Below are 18,467 nucleotides of genomic sequence, written 5' to 3'. Positions count from 1 at the left end.
GGGGGAAGGGGAGGAGGCTTGGGGTGAGAAGGGAGGGGAGGATGCCTCTTGTCATTGGAGTCATGCGTTTTGGGAATGACTCTTGCTGAAAATTCTCTTCTCCTTTGGTTTTTTTTTTGTTTTTTTTTTTAATCACTGTCAGTAAAAAGCTGTTTTCCCGGGAGGTCCCTGGGTGGGATGGTGGTCCCGGTGCTGGCAGGGGGGTTCTTGGTGTCCAGCCTGAGATCGGCAAACGCCTGCTCAGATGCCTGAGGCTTGAAGGTCCTCTGCGTCCTCAGAGGGTCACCTGGTTGAGTGGCGGCCCATCTGTGCGACCCCCCCCTCGTGAGGCCAGGCTGCCCGGGGCTGTCCAGCTGAGGGTGCGGAGATGGGACGTCCTTCAGGCCCGCAGTGGCCCTGGGCGAGGCTGTCACAGACAGCACAGCCACGGGCAGGGCCCGCTTGCTGGGCCTGTGAGCAGGGCCACCGCCCGGGGCTGGTGCTCAGGAGGGCCCCAGACGTGGCTGGATGTTCCGCTGTCACTGTCATGAAATCCTTAATGACATTTGAACGAGGGCTGCATTTTCGCCTTGCGCTGGGCTCGGAAAATGAATGTCACCCGGCTCGGTCAGGCGTTCCCTGGGTGATCTGAGCGCCGGATACCGCCCCACTTGACAGCTGAGGAAGCTGGGTTGTGGGCAAGTGCAGGGACCTGCCCGAGGGCTTTGTCGCAGGCGAGAGAGGAGCCAGGGTGGGAGCCCGTGTCTGTGGCTCCGGAGCCTGCACCGCGGGGGGGAGGGTTGCCAGGCTGGCTCACCTGAGGGGGTGCTGGCCGCGGGCGAGGGGCACGGTCAGAGAAGCCCCTGTGTGCGGCCCTCTGGCCTCCTCCCCAGGGCCCCTCATCATGCCGGGGGGGGACCCCGTCCTCCGCCTCCCCCAGCCCTGGTCCCTTCTGCACACAGCGAGAAGATGCTGGCTCTCGGGCACGGTGACGGCCGTGCGCGGGGCTGGCGTTGACTCGGCTCCGTCTCCCCCTCGCAGCTGTTGACCTCGGGTCAGCGGCAGCTGCTCCTGTGTGAGACGCTGACCGAGACCGTGTACGGTGACCGCGGGCAGCTGATCAAGTCCAAGGAGCGCAGGGTCTTCTTGCTCAACGACATGCTGGTCTGCGCCAACATCAATTTCAAGTAAGTGCGGTAGGGACCCCCCTGTTACGCCGCGGCTCCTGGCCTGGCCTCTTGCCGGGGGCCCACGTTTCAGACATTCCGGCCTCCACCTCTGTCCCTCTCGGCCTGCTCTGTCCCTAGTCCCCAGAGCTGGAGAGCACCCGGGGGGCTCGCAGGGAGCCAGCCCCGGCCTTTGGGCCAGCAGCTGCCCGTTGTGCAGGGTGATCTGTTCTGGAACGCCGCCGCCCTTGGTACCTGAACAGCTCCCCGGGTTTCAGCCACCCCGAGATTCAGGGGATTGGGCTCCCATGGCCCAGAGCATTGTGTCCCCCACAGAGCCTGGCTTCCTGGTTCTGAGACCGAGACAGTAGAAATGCCCAGAGCTGGCCTTCCAGGCTGTGCCTGAAAGCACTGGAGCCCGGATGGGTGAGGGTGACTGTGCTGTGTGGGTTTTGCACGAGGCCCCCAGAAATCTTTGATTTGGCATCACTGGAGTTCACGCAAACACGGAGGCATGCGCGACTTCTCTGAAAATGCGCAGGTCCAGCATTCTGGGCCCATGTTGCCCAGGGCTGCCGGGCCCGGAGCCGGGTCTCGTGGCCTCCTTCCAAGGGCTCGCTCTCTCTGCTGTGCCCCACGGTCCCCCCCGGGCCCCGCTCACTCACTTGTGTTCCCCGCTTGGGCCTGTGGCCAAGGGCTTGTGCCCAAACGAACTTCAGCTGTGACCCGTCCAGCTGTGACTCTTAGCCACTCGAGTGGAGGGGACGCTCTGCTCTCAACATTTGACGGCGCTTAAAAAATCGTGGCGGAAACACCAGTATGGCGACAATAACCGAGACCCAGAGGGACGTCACCTGCACCCCTTGGCGGGAGCATCTATGCGATTGGGGATGTTTGCAGGGATTGATGTAGGCTCTGCCCCCCACGTCGGCTGGTGCGGGCACTACCATGATCTGGGGACAGTCCCCACGGCTGTGGCTCAGGCTCCCTCTCCGGGGATGTGCGTGCTCCCTCACCCCCCATCCACCCATCCGTCTATCAAATACTTCCTGGGCCCTTCCTGCCAGCTCACGGGTCTGGAGGGGACCCAGCACTGGCCGGGGACTTGGGCGAGGAAGCTTCTGCCCCAGATCAGTGTGGTGCTGTCCCCTTCCTCCGTCCCGCCCTGATTCCAACACTGTGGTTTTTAAGGCACCATATCTGATGAGCACCTGCTCTGCCCTCCCCTGTTGCTCGGGGCCCAGCCCGGTGTGACGGGGATGCTAGTGGCCCACCTTGGGGGAAGGGGAAGATCAGCTTAGGTGATTTGGGGTGAGTCACGTGACGTGTCTGAGCATCGGCGTCTTTGGAAAATACAAGCTTCCTAGCAGGGCCGTTGTGGGAATCACAGGGGACTGGAGGCCAGCGGCCAGCTCGGGGAGACAGCCGTCCTGTGGTCCCTGATGCCCACGCCTGGCCCAGCCCAGGGGCTGGCCCCCACTGCCTCAGTCCCCTAGAAATCACTCAATAACAGGAATGACCTTCCCTTCTGTCTTGTCTTTTTCCTCAGGCCTGCCAACCACAGGTAGGGGTCTGGGGGCTCGGGGCCTTGGGGCGTGTGATTCTGGATCTGGGCTGGGGCCTGGGCACGCCGGGGCTTCTGCCTCCTTGACGGCTCCCTGCTCTGCCGAGCTTGTTGTGCTTGCGTGGCGAGGTGCCTGGCTGAGCTGGTGTGCTGAGGAGCGTGCTCTGGGCTGGCCCTGGGCCTGGGGTGCGGCGGGCTCTCCAGGGCTTCCTCCTCTCTGTCCTGGCAGGGGCCAGCTGGAGATCAGCAGCCTGGTGCCCCTGGGGCCCAAGTACGTGGTGAAGTGGAACACGGCGCTGCCCCAGGTGCAGGTGGTGGAGGTGGGCCAGGACGGCGGCTCGTACGACAAGGACAACGTGCTCATCCAGCACGCTGGCGCCAAGAAGGCCTCTGCCGTGGGCCAGGCCCAGAGTGAGTACCCGATGGGCACCCCCCAGGCCTGTGGGCCCCGTCTGGGAAGCCCAGCCCGACGGGCCACGCGGCCAAGAGGCTCTTGCTGGTTTGCATCCTCACACTGCACACAGATGCACACTCAGAACCCCACCTGCTCATGCGCATTCCGGAGTCCCACCTCCATCTCACACAGCGGACACTGGCCCTGCCCACCCCACCCCTACCCCCTCCTGCATGTATGTGCCTACCCGAGCACGTGTGCACGAGGCTTTTGGAGTTTGAAAGCAGGACTTCCACCCCTGCCTGACTGTTGCCTGCCTCCACTCTGTGTCTCAGTTCGCCCTTCTGCACGGTGAGGGGCCCAGGTGACACCCCCTAGGCCCCTAAGCCCTCAGGGACCAGGCTCAGGGCTGTCTGGCTCCAACTTTATGGGCACGAGAGGAATGAGAACTCGGAGCGGCATCGGGCAGCCTCTCAGCCGTGCTCCTCTGTCCATCTCCATGTGGCTGCCACCATCACGCCCGGCGAGAGGGTGCTCTGCTCTGGCTCCCCTGCCCACCGGCCAGGCTCTACCCAGGGCCTGACCCGGGAGGTTGCCTCACTGGGCTGCCAGCAATTCTGGGAACTGTGACGGAGGGATTGCACCAGCCAGCTGTGCCCACTCCCAGATGTCCTGCCTCTTCCTCTGGGCTATTTTGAGGTTCCCAGGAGCTCCCCAGCAAAGGGCCCTGTTTGTCTTCCCCAGAGGCACTTCCAGGCCTAGCTTTGCCCCTACGACCCCAGTCCCTCCTTCACTGCCACGTATCCCAAACTAGAGGGCTATGTGGCCCTGATACCCTTCAAGGGCGAAAAATAAGAGATCTGCTTGAACCCTAGTTGGCCTTGAATGATTTTTTTTTATCATGTTGTTATTCACGTCTGTGCAGGTATAAGAAAGACGAGGTAGGATGAACTCCTCATGCTTACGTCCCTTGAACCACCGTTAAACCAAAACAAAATCACGAGTGGGATGAAAATGAAGCTACAAAACAAAAAGTTAAAATTAACGCGTTGATTTGATGTGATGGATGATGTTGTTTTGCTGGAACCAAATTGCTCACGATGTGGACAGGGGCGTCTGCTGGGGCAGGTTCTGAGGTCTCTGTACCCACACCATAGGGTGCCATCTGGGGACCTGCGTTCCCCACTGGCTTACCCGTGGGGGGGGGCGCCCCCAGGGTCTGTCTTTGCTCTTCTTTGGTGTGAGTGCATCACTTACCTGCCATGCCCACCTTGCTCCCTGCTCGTTACCTGGTGGCCATTCGGGCACTCCTGCTCATTACCAGGGTCCACAGAAGCCCTGACACCGTGCAGCAAAACATGGCCTGAAAGTCCAGGTATCCAGGTGACTCAGGATGTACATCTGGCTTCCAGATGGTCATCACAGTGAAAACCCCAAATAAGCCCTCACTTGGGATTCCATAAAACCTCAGCCGGAGAGACCACAGCCTGAGAACACAGCAACAAACTCCCTAGCACGGCAGTCAAGGACTCCTCCTTCCGGCCACTGCTCCTTCCTGCTCTGTCTCTTATGCCCCCAGTACTACATTTGTGCCGTCACGAGAGAGCTGGGCACCCTCACTGGCCCCTCGCCCTGATATCTTTCTCCCTGGCCTTTCATCAGTTGTGGTTGTTAACTGACGGCAGCCCCTATGCCGTCCCACTCAGGCCAGAAGCTCCATGAGAACAGGGATCCTGTCTGTCTTGTTTACAGCTGTCTCTCCAATGCCTGGCTTAGAACCTGGCGCATAGTAGGTCCTCAGTACATCCTCGAACACCTAGCTGCTTGTGGGCTTCAAGCCACAGTGCCTTTGCACATGCTGTTCTCCTTTATGGCAGTCCCCACCACACTGCTGGCCCTGTGAAGGTTCCTCACTTCTTGCGGTCACAGTGGGCTCTTAGTCTTCTGTCCTCCTCTGACCCTTTGAGTGTGGCCCTGACCCCAGGTGCTAGATCACCTGTGATTGGCTCTGTCCCCCCGTCCCGTAGACCGGGAACTCCACCAGGGCGAGAGCCTGGTAATGTTTCCTGCTGTGTCTGTGGTGCCATATCTCCAGGGCGACAGGTCTTTTTTGCAGTGACTGGATGCTCGGGTCCTTGTTAGCCCTTCCTCCACCCCTGAAGTTGAGTTGGGTCTCTTCTCTGCCCAGATAAGGTGTATTTCGGGCCCCCGCGCCTCTTCCAGGAGCTGCAGGACCTGCAGAAGGACCTGGCTGTGGTAGAGCAGATCACCTTCCTCATCAGCACGCTGCATGGCACCTACCAGGTACACAGCGCTGGCCTGGCTTTGTCGGGCTCCAGCTCCTCCCTCGGGCAGCGCCTGGACGCAGCGGGCAGAGCGGGAGAGGGCTCCTGTCCTAGCCCAGCCCCAGCCATGCTCCTGGCCTCTGAACCCCACAGGCAGAAGCAGCGGCTAACGCCCCCCATGGCTACCTAGAGCTCTGGTATGCAGCGTCTGGTTCGGGGTGAAGCTCCGGTTTGGGTTGAGCGGGGTCTGGCTGCATGGCGATTTGTCCTCTGCACAGTGACCTGTCTAGAAGCCCCTCCCTGGACCTCACCCCGAGGCTGGAGAGGAAGCTGGCTGGGAGGTTGTGTCCCTTGCAAACGAGGGATGCCACGTGGGGTCTGAGTGAGGGCCTGCAGCCCGGGGAGCCGGCGCCTGCCGTGGCTGAGCACCTCCCCAGCTCCTCTCCCCTGGGGCGCCCCGAATGCTCTGGGAGCCTGTGTGGCTCTGGGGGAGCCAGTAGGCTGGGTGGTGATCTCGCCGGTCTCCTCACCCCTAGAACCTGAACATGACCGTGGCTCAGGACTGGTGCCTGGCCCTGCAGAGGCTAATGCGGGTGAAGGAAGAGGAGATCCACTCGGCCAACAAGTGTCGTCTCAGGCTCCTGCTTCCTGGAAAACCTGACAAGTGAGATGGGGGGTGGCCACTGCTGAAGGAGGGGATGTGGAGAGGGAGCGCCTGGAGCCCACCTGTTCCTCAGTGTGGTCATGGGCGTGGGTGTGTACACACTGCGGGCCCTGCCCGGCATGGCACTTGGTGTGGAGTGAGTGCTCCTTGTCCAAGGAATGAGTGAATGAATGAATGAATGAATGACCAGTTCACACCCAGCTTCAGCCCATCCTGTTAGGAGACCCAGAACTCCTCTGATGCCCTGCTGTGAGTTGGTTCCTTTTGTTCTATGACTTTTTCCCTCCAGACCATGCGGAGCCCTGGGACCAGTCCTGGGCCCATCTCCTCATGGACCCAGGCTCCCCCCAGCATGTCCCCTGCCCCCAAATGCCCACCCTGGCGCTTGTGCTCTGCAGACGCTCAGCTCATGTTTGTGGAATTGATGACAGATTTTGCAGAGACGGGGAGAGCTGAGCCCCATTTTGCAGATGAGGATGGTGAAGCTCAAGGAGTAGTCGGATAGGCCCACGGCCACAGAGTTTGGGGGTGGAGCTGGGCTCTGACCTGAAGCCCAGGCTGGTGCAGCGCGGGGCTCATAGCCCAAGGCTGACCTCGAGGATGAGGGGACCCGGGGGGCCAGGGTGTTACAGGCACATGGGCCATAGGACCGGGAAGATCAGAGCACCGTTGTTTGCAGCAGGGCCACGAGCCCAGGAGCCCCAGATACAAGGCTCCAGGCTCGAGTCTCAGAGGCAGAGACGCAGGGCTCTGAGCTGTCATCCCAAGCTGCCACTCCCCTGCTGAGTGGCCTCCCATGGCCCCTTCCCACCCCCACACCCCCTTCTCCCGTGGGAGAGTTAGTGACACTAGCCCTGTCCCCCCCCAAACCCCTGCCCCATGGCCCCAGAGGACTCTGAGAGGCCTTGCTGCTCCTGGGTGAGAGGACAGTATTGTGACAACAGTGACCTCTGGCTGCCCAAGCCTGTCACAGCCTCAGCCACTCCCGGCGTCATTCAGTCGTGTCTGTTCGCAGACAGTTGCTGAGCCCCTGCCCTGCTCCTGGTGCTGGGAGCAGGCCCGGGTGAGCCTGTTCCTCCCCGTGGAGGCCCCCGGTCGGATGCGGACGCGTGTCTGACAAGGCCCGTGGGAAGCTGGCCGGGGAGCCCTGGAAGGGGCCTCTCGAGTCGCTAGACACCTGAGCCCAGGTGCCGCGGGTGGGCTGGGGAGCGTGGCCTGGTCAGTCTCGGGGGAGGCACCTTGGGCCACGGTGGGTGGAGGGACTCTTCCTCCAGGGGCCGAGGCTTCGGCGGGCCACCGGCCTCTCTGGCCCCGCTTTGCTGCCCTGAGCAGAGCTGCTGCTACAGCAGGTGCGTGCAGGTGGACGGGGGACCAGGCGCTTTCCCTCGGTGCTCAGCTCCTCGCCCTCTCGCCACAGGTCCGGCCGCCCCATCAGCTTCATGGTGGTCTTCATCACCCCCAACCCGCTGAGCAAGATCTCCTGGGTCAACAGGTTGCACTTGGCCAAGATCGGACTCCGTGAGTAAAGCGCTGGGGAGAGTGCCTCGGGACAGGGGTGCGGAGCTGGGAGGCTTGGGGTGTGCACATGTGGGTGCGTGGGGGCGGGGGGGGGCTTCTGATTGGGAGGGACAACCCCGGACAAGTCTCAGCCCCTGCCTGAGCCTCAGTTTCCCTGTCTGTAAGGTGATGATGTAAATATCAGGGCCCCCCTCGCTCCTGTAACCCGGCCTGGGGGAGGGTGGGAGGACATGGCTGCTGAGGGGCTTTCTTTGCTGGGGGTGATGAAAATGTGCTAAAAGTAGATCGTGGTGGGGACGCCTGGGTGGCCCAGAGGCTGAGCATCTGCCTTTGGTTCAGGTCATGACCGTGGGGTCCCAGGATCGAGTCCCACATCGGGCTCCCCGCATGGAGCCTGCTTCTCCCTCTGCCTGTGTCTCTGCCTCTCTCTGTGTGTCTCTCATGAATAAATAAATAAAATCTAAAAAAAAAAAAATAGGAAATAACAGTAGATAGTGGTGAATATGCTAGAAACCTTGACATGAACATGACATTTAAAAGGGTGGGTTTTATGGGACCTGAACTCTGTCTCAATGAAGCTGTAACTAAAAGAAAAAACCAGCACAGTGCAGGGTAGGTTCAGCTGGTTCGCGGCCCGGGCCCCTTCGTTACTTCTTTGTCCCGTGCACGCCGTCACCATCACACAGATAAACAGGACACGCGCGTAGGGCGCTTCCTCCACGGCAGACTTTTTAAAAGCATTTTTCACACGTCTCGCTCTTCCCACGTTGGCGATGACCCTGAGAGCCGGGTCTGTTGCGAACCCCCTTGTACAGTGAAGGGTCTGAGGCCCAGAGAGACGCGGAGCCTTGCCCGAGCTCACACGGTGGCACGGGGCAGAGCTGGTGCTCAGACGCCGGGCAGTCGCCCCCAGAGTCCCCCGGATTGCTGTCCCTCTGCCTCCCACGCTGGCAGAGTGTCTGCAACCAGGTTTGTTAGGTTGTGATTACTTTTTTTCTTTTTAAAGACTTTTTAATTTATTCACCTTAGAGAGAGAGAGAGAGAGAGAGCACACCCTACCCACTTGGGGCTCGATCCCAGGACCCCAGGATCCTGACCCGAGCCAAAGGCAGGCATTTCACCGACTGAGCTAGCCAGGCGCCCACGTCGTAATCGCTTTATTTGTACTTTTTTTGACTTGACAAAAGGCCGGGGTCCTTGCGCGTCAGGGCTGCTATTTTCTGTGCTGTACTAGAATTCTCATTTGCTGCTTCCAGCCAATGGCAGGGACATTTTTTTTGTGTGTTTGTTTCACCGTTGTTGTTTCTAGCGTGATCTTTTTATAGGTTTTGAGACATTTCTGGAAGGAAATCAGGACCTTTGTCACTGGCTTTCGTCAATTAGAAAATGATTATTGAATGAGTTAAAAAAAATTTTTTTATTAAAGATTTTTATTTATTTATTCATGAGATACACACACACACACACACACACACACAGAGAGAGAGAGAGAGAGAGAGAGAGAGAGACACGCAGGCAGAGGGAGAAGCAGGCTCCATGCAGGGAGCCCGACGTGGGACTCGATCCCTGGTCTCCAGGATCAGGCCCTGGGCTGAAGGTGGCGCTAAACTGCTGAGCCACCCAGGATGCCCGAGTTAAAAAAAACTTTAAAGATTTTTATTTATTAATGTGAAAGAGAGAGAACTCACAAGCAGGGGGAGGGGCAGAGCGAGAGGGAGAAGCAGGTTCCCCGCCGAGCCGGCGCCGGAGCCGGAGCCGGAGCCCGACGTGGGGCTCGACCCCAGGATGGTGAGATCACGGCCTGAGCTGAGGGCAGACTCTTCACTGACCGAGCCCCCAGGCGGCTGAGCGCATCACAGGCGCCCCTGAGCGAGTCTTCATCGCAATTTTAGATACTGGGAAAAGAGGACTGACAAAAGCTGGAAGATCCCTCCTCTCAAGGAAGCTATAACTTATGAGGGGCAGACAGACATAACACGAGGAGCAAATGAACAGGGAGAGAGTTGGGTGACGTGACCGTCACGGAGCCTGGGGGTCAGGACTGCTGTCAGGGAGGGCCTCTGGGAGGTGACCTCTGAAGCCGACAGAGACCTATCTGGGCAAAGCAGTCTAGGCTTCAGAACAGCAAGTGCAAAGGTCCTGTGGTGGCCAGAGATGATGTATCCTGGGGAGAGAAGTAGGCAGGTGGAAGGATGGGCAGCTCTTCCTGAAAGCCTGGGGGAGACGTGTGGGGCTTACCCTGAACACGATGGGAAGCGGTTTGTAGCAGCGAGAGCCGGGCAGCAGCCTGCTCTGGTTTCCGCTCGAGTGGGTCGCGCTGCCTGCCGTGCGGAGAGGGCACGTGGAGGCGAGAGGAAACGGGGAGGAGGCTGTGGCTTTGAGGGAGCAGGGTCAGAGGCCCTCTGGACGCGGTGCTGACGTGGCACGAGCCTCGGCTGGATGTTTCTGGGCGGCCGAGATAGTGGCAGAGGGAGGAGGGAGGACTCCACGCAGAGGCCCCCAGGAAGGCTGACGGCTCCGCCCCCGGTGTGAGGCCCGGGCTCCTGGCCCGGTGGGGTCGGCACTGGGGGGCCAGCGGCTTGTGACACTCCGCCGCTTTGTCTCCACGCAGCTTCACTGCAGCAAAAGTTTTAATGGAAGGAGAGTCGTTTGAAATCTTATTTGAATGCCTGGGTTCCCCTGGGGCTTGAATAATTTGTTCCTTTTATTTTGCCAGTTTTTTTATTTTTTTATTTTTTTTAATCCGCAGTGCCTGGTCTGGTGGGGTGGGGAATAACACGAGCCTATAGTAATAGAACATGGTAGAAACATTTATTCACAAAGAATTTGATTCCTTTTTTTTTTTTTTTTGTATTTCTCTTTTCCTATCATGTACGGAGATCATAATCCACTGAACGTTGAGGAAGGAGAGTGCTGGACTGGGGGTGCCCGGGGTCCAGAATGGGGGGGGGGGTCAGTCCTGCCCCTTGGGAGGGAAGGGCAGGGCATCCTGGGGAATCTGGGGACCCACGTCACACCCCAGCGTGGCCCCCACTCTGCCGGGGGTCCGGGGAGAGGCGGGCTCCCTCCTGTAACTCAGCCTAGAGCCCCAGTGGGCCTCTCCTGTCTTATATCTGGGATCTTAGAGCCTCGTGAGATGGCCCCGGGCGGCTCGGAGTCAGTTCCTGGTCTGTCCCCTTACCAGCTCTGTGACTGCAGGCGAATCAGAAGGTGGGGATAAGGCCAGAGCCCCCCTCATGGGGAGACGGTGCGGGGAAGGCGCCTGGGCCGGCCGACACCTGGCACGTCGGAGAGCTCCTAGGACAGGGGTGTCTGTGTGCCACCGACGGCGGAGGGACCCCCTGAGGTCACACATGATTCAGAGCAAACAGGGCCGGGCCGGGCCACCCTCCCACTCTTCTTCCAATTAGTCTCCTATTCATAAAGGCTCCAGAAAGGGGCTGCAGATGGAAGGGCCCAGAGAAGGAAGAGGCGTGGTTGGGGGCTTCCCACGCTCCCTTCCTGTGTCCTCTCACCTGAGGCTCTTGAAGCGCGACTTCTGGCTCTTACACCCCATGGGGCCCTGGAGCCCCTCCCACCACAGCCCCCCTCACTCCCATGTTCCCAGAGCACCTGGGCTGGGCGGGCCGTGGGCGGGTGCCAAGCTCACGGGGACACATCCTCACAGGGCGCAGCATGGGGCGCCCTCCCTCGCTGGCTGGGACTTGGCTAGTTCCCCGGTCCTCAGGCCTCACAGTGATCCCCATGCCCCCCCCGATGACGATCCAGTGACGGGGTACAGCATGGGCAACGTGCCACGTGGTACCGAGCGTGTTCTAGCTGTCACACGTGGGTGCTGCAACCTCCAGGCCCTCAGGCGGCAGCAGGTGCCCTGCCCTCGGGAGCTGGGTGACCATTTGCCTGGCCTCTGTGGACCCCAGGGTCTCTCTCCCTCTTTCTCTGCGAGGGGGGTGGTTTGGAAAAGAAGGGTGCCCGTGTCCTGCCAGCCCCCACCAGGCCAGGGGTGCAGCCGGTGGAGGTGGGGTGGCCGCCCCCAGGCCTGCTGTCAGCCAGACTCCTCACCTCAAGGGCAGTGATCTCGCTATTTCTGGAGCACCTGCCATACACTAGGTGTTAAATCTTTTTTCCCCCAGTGCTCACAGTGACCCTGAATGGTTGGAATAATTCCCCCCATCTTCCAGATGAGGCAGCAGACGTAGAGAGGTCCAGGATCTGGCTGTGCACCACGCAGGGAGCCCGGGGCCCTGCTGGCACAGTCACTCCTGCAGCGGGTGGGGCGCTCTGAGGGCATAGAGGTGGGGGCGGCCGAGGGGGACGTGGCCTCTGGCCCCGGAGCTTCTCCCCGCTGCCCCACAGGGTGCTCTCGTGTTCCACGGGGGCCGGGTGCTAAATAAGCCCCCATTTAATGTCAATTGGAAATCACGGCTCTGCCGATGGTGCCAGTTCTTAATGTCACTTATCCCAAGCGGGCTTTCAATTTTCAACTGCAACAGCCTTCTAATTTGGTCTCAGCCGCCCTGGTTTTGTGACAGGAACAATGGCAGTGGCAGATGGGGAGCTACAACTCCATTTTACTTTAACGTTCCCGATTGCAGGCAGGGAAGGCACCATCTGGAAGGAGAAGGTCAGATCATTAAAAAATATATATCATAATAAATTGCCAGGACTTGATGGGCTGTGGGTGTGGGGGGAAGGAGAGGAGAGGCGCTCGGGCGGCGTGGCGACGGAGGGGGTTTATGTTCACAGGCTGAGCTCCGGGCTGGAGCTGGAGCTCCGGGGTGGGGTGGGGGTTGCGTTGCAGGGGTCTGTTGGGCCCTCGGGGGTAGGGGCGAGGGTCTGTGTGATCGTAAGCTCCTTGAGAGCAGGGTAGGCTCAGATCCATCCCATCTTTATTTGCTGTCCAGTGTCCATCACGATGGCGGCCCCAGCCCAGGGGAAGGACGCTGCCCCGCAGGGCAGGCTGTCTGGGCTGTCACTCCATGCTGGGGCTGATCCTGGCCCCCTGGGCCTACCCTTTCACATCCCCCACCCGCCCCGGCCTCAGGTTCCCCGGGCAGGAGGGAGATGCAAGCTCCCACCTCTTCTGGCGGCCCCGAGGATGAAAGGAGGCCTCACGTGGGACACGGCTTTGTAAACCATGTAGTGTGGCGCACGTGGGCATTCTGTTATGATGGTGCCCGTCTTGTGCCAGCTGTCCTCTCCGTGATGGCCTCACCTCCTTGGTGACGGGAAGCAGGTTTCATGTGATGCTGCCTCCAGGACCCAGTGGGGTGGAGGGCCCGATGCTGGGGTTGCCTCTGCGCCCGTTTAAGGAGTGAGCTCACCATGCAGCCGCCGGACTGATGGTGGAGTGGGTGCCCCCGTGAGCAAGCTGGTGCCGGGGGGGCTAGGGAGGGGGGTTGGTGGTGGGAGCACGGGCCAGAGCCTCTGCTGAAGCAGGTTGTTCACATCGTAATGCCTGACATTTGTGGATGTCTTTTGCTTCTCAAAGAGTGTCCTCCCCTGCCACCTTGTCCCAGTGCCTCATGCCATGACCAGCACTGGGACGCCACCTTTCTCTGGTGACAGTGGCATTTTTAAAAGCCACTTTATTGGCGTATGATTGACATCACTCATACAGAACACAGGCAAGGTCAGGGAGCCGTGGGCACACACACACACACACACACACACACACAAATATGTGCAACACTCATGCATACACACAAACACATGCACACACACAAATGGGCACACATGCTCACACAAACATTTGTGCACACTCATGTACAAACGTGCATACATACACACGCAAACATGCATACACCAATGTGCACACACGCACACTCATATATCCACACACTCATGTACACACAAACATGCATACACAAATGTGCTCATGTGCACACACTCACATATGCACACTCATGCACACCCAAACACACACACAAACTCATGCATGCACTCATGTACACACAAACACGCACACACACACTCATGTACACACACAGAGGAAAAAACAGGCGAGCCAATGGAAGAGCCAGAAGCTGTGTTCAGAGCATGACAGACGGACAGGGGCTGAGACAAAGTGTTGGAGGGGAGGGGTGGGTGGTGGTGGGTTGAGGCCTCTCCTGGAGGGGATACAAGTAACCTAGACCTCGGGGAGGAGAGGAGTCAGCCCTGGGAGCGGGGAGGACGGCTCTCCGGGCAGAGGGAGCATCCCGGCTCGTTCAGAGGAGCTGCAGAGGAAAGCCTAGCGCGGTGTAGCCCACAACAGGGGGATGGCGCTGGGAAGGAAGGAGCGTCCTTGCTGCTCTGGAAAAGTTCGGATTTGTTCCAAGTTGATGGGATGCGACGGACGTGGGAATGGAGAGGTCCAGCAGAAGTTGGTGGGATGGCCCTGGACGCTGGGGGGGACTGACCGTAGGGATCAGTGGTCAGCGCGGGAAACCAGTCTGGAGGCCCCGTGTGGCTGGTGAACCCTCTTGGGCCTGGGCTGACTCTTGCTTGGAGGGCCAGGGTGGCCACGGGGTAGACACGTGGCGGGTGGGAAGGCTGCTGTCACGAGTGTTCTGTGGAAGACCTCTCCTCCCGTCCCTGAAGCTCCAGCCTGATGTCGTTGCGTTAGGTGGCCCCTCTCACCCAGGGTGCTGCGTCCGTGCCCCTGGCTCTCCCTCTCCAGGGCAGAACCACCTCCTGGTTGTCCGGGGCCAGTCATGCCCATGGGCCCCAGTGGGGGGGGCAGGTTCTCAGGAGGCGGCGTTGGAGTCCAGCAGACCTAGGTCCCCATCTGGACCCTGCCACCAGGCCGTACATGTGACCTGGTCAATCACTTCCTCCCTGAGTGTCGGTCTCATTGTCTATAAAGTGCAGATCACGGTTCTCACTGAGCTTTTTGCGAAAATGAGAACCCGGGAACCCTGCCCTGTCCCTGCTGTGGGGGTTCCTGGAAGGCGGTCCCCATACGGAGTGCGCAGAAGGATGGGCTCCTGCACGGAGAACTCTCTGGGAGGGAAGGCAGTTTCCCCGCTCACTCGCGCCCCCCTGTCATTCATCCTTCCAGCCCGTGCTTGCCGAGCGCTGCGTGCGGGCAGTGTGCTGGGAGCCAGGGAGCCCGTGGCACACGAGACACGCTGGGCCCTGCTGCCCCGAGCTTCCACTCTAGAAGCATCAGGCAGACGGCAAACAAGGAAATAGACCGAGCCATTCTAGACTGTGGTGAAGGCCAGGCGGGAAATGAGATGTATGGTGGTCAGGAGGGACTTCTTGGAGGTGGTGGCGGGTGAGGGGGCCCTGACCCACATGAAGGACACATTGCAGGTGTGGTTTAGCAGATGCTCGTGAGCACAGCAGTGTCCAGATGTGAGTCCGGGGTCTGGGCTCAGGTCTGAGCACCTGCAGGTCTCACAGGTCCCCTGGGGCCTCAGTGTCCAGCTGGACTGGGAATCTGGAGGTAGATGACCACCTGGGCCTCAGAGTGGGTCTCAAAGGAAGCAGGAGAGAGTCACCCTCTTGAGCATCATCATCAGAGTCAGGCGTAGAGTGGCATGGCTGTGGCATCTCGTCTCCTGGCTCTAGAAGCACCTCTAGACCTCTAGGTTGAGGCAGCCAGACCTGGACCGTGCTCAGCATCACAAGATGTCTTGAAACCCTTTCTCATCTACTATTTCACTCGATCCTCACGGTGACCTCAGGACAAAGACATTTTTATGCCCCTGTCTCATAGGTGAAGAAATCGAGGCTTACAGTTGGGGGAATTTGCACAAGGCTGCTCAGCCAGTGCGTGTGCAAGCCGGGAGTCAAGTCTTAGGTTTCCTGACTCGCTGCCTGGGACCCATGGCCCTGACCATGGAGCGAGGCCGGGTTTCATCTCGGCTGGGCAGGTGCGGGGCTGGGGGTGGCCCCCTGGGCTGGCAGGGCTGCTCACCCCCCCTGCTTGGTCCTCGGGCTCTGACCAGCCCCACCCGCCTCCTTCCTCCTGCTGTAGGGGAGGAGAACCAGCCGGGCTGGCTGTGTCCGGATGAGGACAAGAAGAGCAAAGCCCCGTTCTGGTGCCCCATCCTGGCCTGCTGCATCCCCGCCTTCTCCTCCCGAGGCCTCAGCCTGCAGGTGAGTGGAATGGATCTTGCTGAGCCCACCACGAAGGTGTTCCCAGGTTGTTCCCAGGTTGTGCCCGCAGGAGAAGAGGCCCAGGCTGCAGTCTCCGCTTCTCCACCTCTTACCCATAGAGTTGGCCAGGACTTTTTGGCTCTCTAGGAGTCCGCTTCCCCACCCAAATATGCAAACTACGGGGATAGATGCCCTTTGTGGGTCAAGGGAATGGAAAATTCTGTGATTTTTGAGCTAATGAATCACAGTGATCTCATCAGCTGATGGCATGACTCCAGCACAGAAGAGAGGCTGGAATACGCCTGGGGGGGGGGGGGGCTGCCAGACTGCAGCCCTGTGGCCGCCACGCCTCCGTCTGTCAGCCGCCCACTATGTCTTCCCACTGCTTTGCCTCCACCTTCTTGTTTTGATATTTAGAAGAACCCCATGAATAGATGTCTCTAGATCCTGTTTCCCAGGTTAGAAAACTAAGGCTCAGACAGGTGACGTGATTTTCTAAAAACACAGCCCATAGTGAGGGTCTGGGAGTTGGCACCATGTGCCTCACCACTAGACGCTCCCTCCACTGTCATCTGTTCCTGATGTCCTGGCGCAGCTCCCCCCTCCCTCTGGAGTCCCTAGGAGAGGAGCTCCTGTGAGCTCTGGTAGGGGGCTAGGGGGAGGAGGTGCAGGCTGGGGACCTAGAAACGTAAGCCCTAAGGGACACGCTGATCGGGCTGCAGTGTAAAGTACGGACACTTGAGAAGTCAGTTCATTCATTGGTCTGTCTGTCCTGCCTACAATTTTTAAGCACCTACTACGCGCCAGGCCCTGGGTGTATGGTGGAGACCAAATCATACGAGGTCCCCACCTTCTATGCCTTTCACTCTGTAGAGAGACAGCAGTCGTCCCACAAACAGAAGGAAACTCAGAAGAGCCATGTGGGTCACATATGGAAAATAACGCAGCTGGGATACGCGGCTGGGGCTATGTGGTTAGGGGGCTGAGAGGGCCTCCTGGAGGAGGTGATAGACCTGAGGGGCTTGAAGGCTCCGATCCCCTGAGGGCCCAGGGGAAGAACATCCCACGCAGGCAGAACAGCGCGGAGGCAGGAGCAGTCTGGGAAGCCGCAGCCCTGTGAGCTGGGAGGAGAGGCTGGGGGTCAGGTCCGAGGTGGCTGCGCTGGGCCATGCCCCAGGCTGGTCGCGGTTGGGTTTTCGTCTCAGGGCAATGACACCCCAAGGATGGCTCCACACAGGGGACCAGCACCGTCTGGTGTGTAAGATCATCAGGTCCTTCCGGCTGTGTGCCGAGGCAGGACTTGGTGCAGGTGGAGGCAGGGCCGGGCGAGGGCGAGAGGGGCACTCACCTAGTCCTAATGGTCAGGATGAGTGAAATTTTAATGCAATACTTACAAAACTTACAAAGCCACAGCAAACCGTGGCTGCTTTTTTGGGATAAGTAACGGGTTGGGATTAGGGGCAGAGCCGTGAGATGCAGGGTCCATTTCTCTGTTTATTTAAAATCTTACTAATTATTCATCATGGATTTTTTTTTTTGCCTTAATTTTTATTACCGAAAATTGTGTTACAATATTCCTTTTGCTCTTGGAGTGTTTTGGCACCACTGTGCTCCCTGTCGTCCCGGTCCTAGAGGAGGGTACAGGGGCAGGGGACACGGGGGGACACATTTGGGGAGCGTGCCGGGGTAGGGCCGGCCACGGCCACATGGATGAGAGTTCAGGTGGGGGCTGGGGGGCGGGAAGGACACACCCAGGTCTTGGGCTTGTGCCCCTGGAAGTGGTGTCAGGGTGGTGGAATATTCCCCGGGCTGCAGCCTGATTTAGGGGCGTGCTGAGGGAGACGGGTCAGGTTCCCAGCACTGCTCGGGGGACAGCGGCCGGGGTGGCAGCCTCACCAGTCAGTGGCAAGCCCTTTCAGGAGGCGTCCATGCCAGGCTCCGTTCTAGGCACTTCACCACCGTTAACCTTGGGCCTACGGTGCCCTCAGAGGCGGGGCTTGCCCATAGGGGTGGGAGGATTTTCTTGACTTCGTGCCAATCCCCTTTTTTTCTGCCTCTCACTAGGGTGTCAGGTCCCCCATCAAACCTTTCTGGCAGGGAGGCCAGACGCTGTTCATTTCTCTAGGCTCAGGGAAGCCAGCCTTTGTAGGCCTTCAGACCTTATTGGTGGGTTAATGGGGAGGCCTGCTGAGTCTTGCGAGCTCCGGCCCAGCATGAGGTGGGGGGTTCTCATGGGCATCAGGGCAGGCAGGGGGAGGCGGGGGCAGTGGAGTCCTTGGAGCGGGGATTTTTCTGGACTCAACCTGCCTGTGGCTCACCTGGCCCTAGGACATCCCGTGGAGAAGGCTGACCCGGGGTGACCTCCGTCTCCCCCGACGGCCTTTGACTGCTCCAGAATATAGGCCCCAAGAAATCACAGACAAGAGACTGCCTCCAGGGCCTCCCTGAAAGAAGCCGCCCAGCTGGGGAGCCGCCCTCCGCCCTCCGTCTCACACCTGGGGGGCGGCACCTGAGCAGCTCCTCACGCGGAGCTCTCAAGGCCGGGGGATGTCTAGGCCCCTTGGGGGTCCCCCCCTGCCATCTCCTGAGCAGCCTCCTATGTGAGTGAAGAGAGCCCTGAGTCAGTGTCCTGGAGCAGTGAGCCTGTGGGGCTCCTGAGGGACGTACCAGGGCCTGCCTTTCCCATTTGCTGGGTCCCAAGACACCACTTCTGCTCCGCCTGCACCTGCCTCCCACCCCACACCAGGCAGACGTGCCCCCTCAACTCTGTGCGGGCGGCCAGATGAGTTAGGGCCTCGGAGCACCGGGG

The 18,467-nt window shown here is 59.7% G+C and overlaps 1 protein-coding gene across 15 annotated transcripts in view; it reads left to right on the top strand.

The window, feature by feature from the left end:
• ARHGEF10L (Rho guanine nucleotide exchange factor 10 like) overlaps nt 1–18,467 on the top strand; it is a 158,631-nt gene that overhangs the window by 97,845 nt on the left and 42,319 nt on the right. For 11 of the 15 annotated variants that reach the window (XM_041765238.1, XM_041765232.1, XM_041765236.1 and 8 more), the window contains 7 exons: nt 1,021–1,166; nt 2,695–2,709; nt 2,939–3,120; nt 5,292–5,407; nt 5,925–6,052; nt 7,470–7,570; nt 15,537–15,658. In XM_041765238.1, the coding sequence (XP_041621172.1) occupies nt 1,021–1,166; nt 2,695–2,709; nt 2,939–3,120; nt 5,292–5,407; nt 5,925–6,052; nt 7,470–7,570; nt 15,537–15,658 (810 nt within the window). The remainder of the gene's footprint in view (nt 1–1,020; nt 1,167–2,694; nt 2,710–2,938; nt 3,121–5,291; nt 5,408–5,924; nt 6,053–7,469; nt 7,571–15,536; nt 15,659–18,467) is intronic. The other 4 variants (XM_041765243.1, XM_041765241.1, XM_041765239.1 and 1 more) reach the window with 1 other exon arrangement.

Source organism: Vulpes lagopus, chromosome 8 (assembly GCF_018345385.1).
Source record: "Vulpes lagopus strain Blue_001 chromosome 8, ASM1834538v1, whole genome shotgun sequence".
Classification (NCBI taxonomy): Eukaryota; Metazoa; Chordata; class Mammalia; order Carnivora; family Canidae; genus Vulpes; species Vulpes lagopus.
Note: the sequence above shows the minus strand (reverse complement) of the source record. Positions and strands in the feature narration are given on the sequence as shown.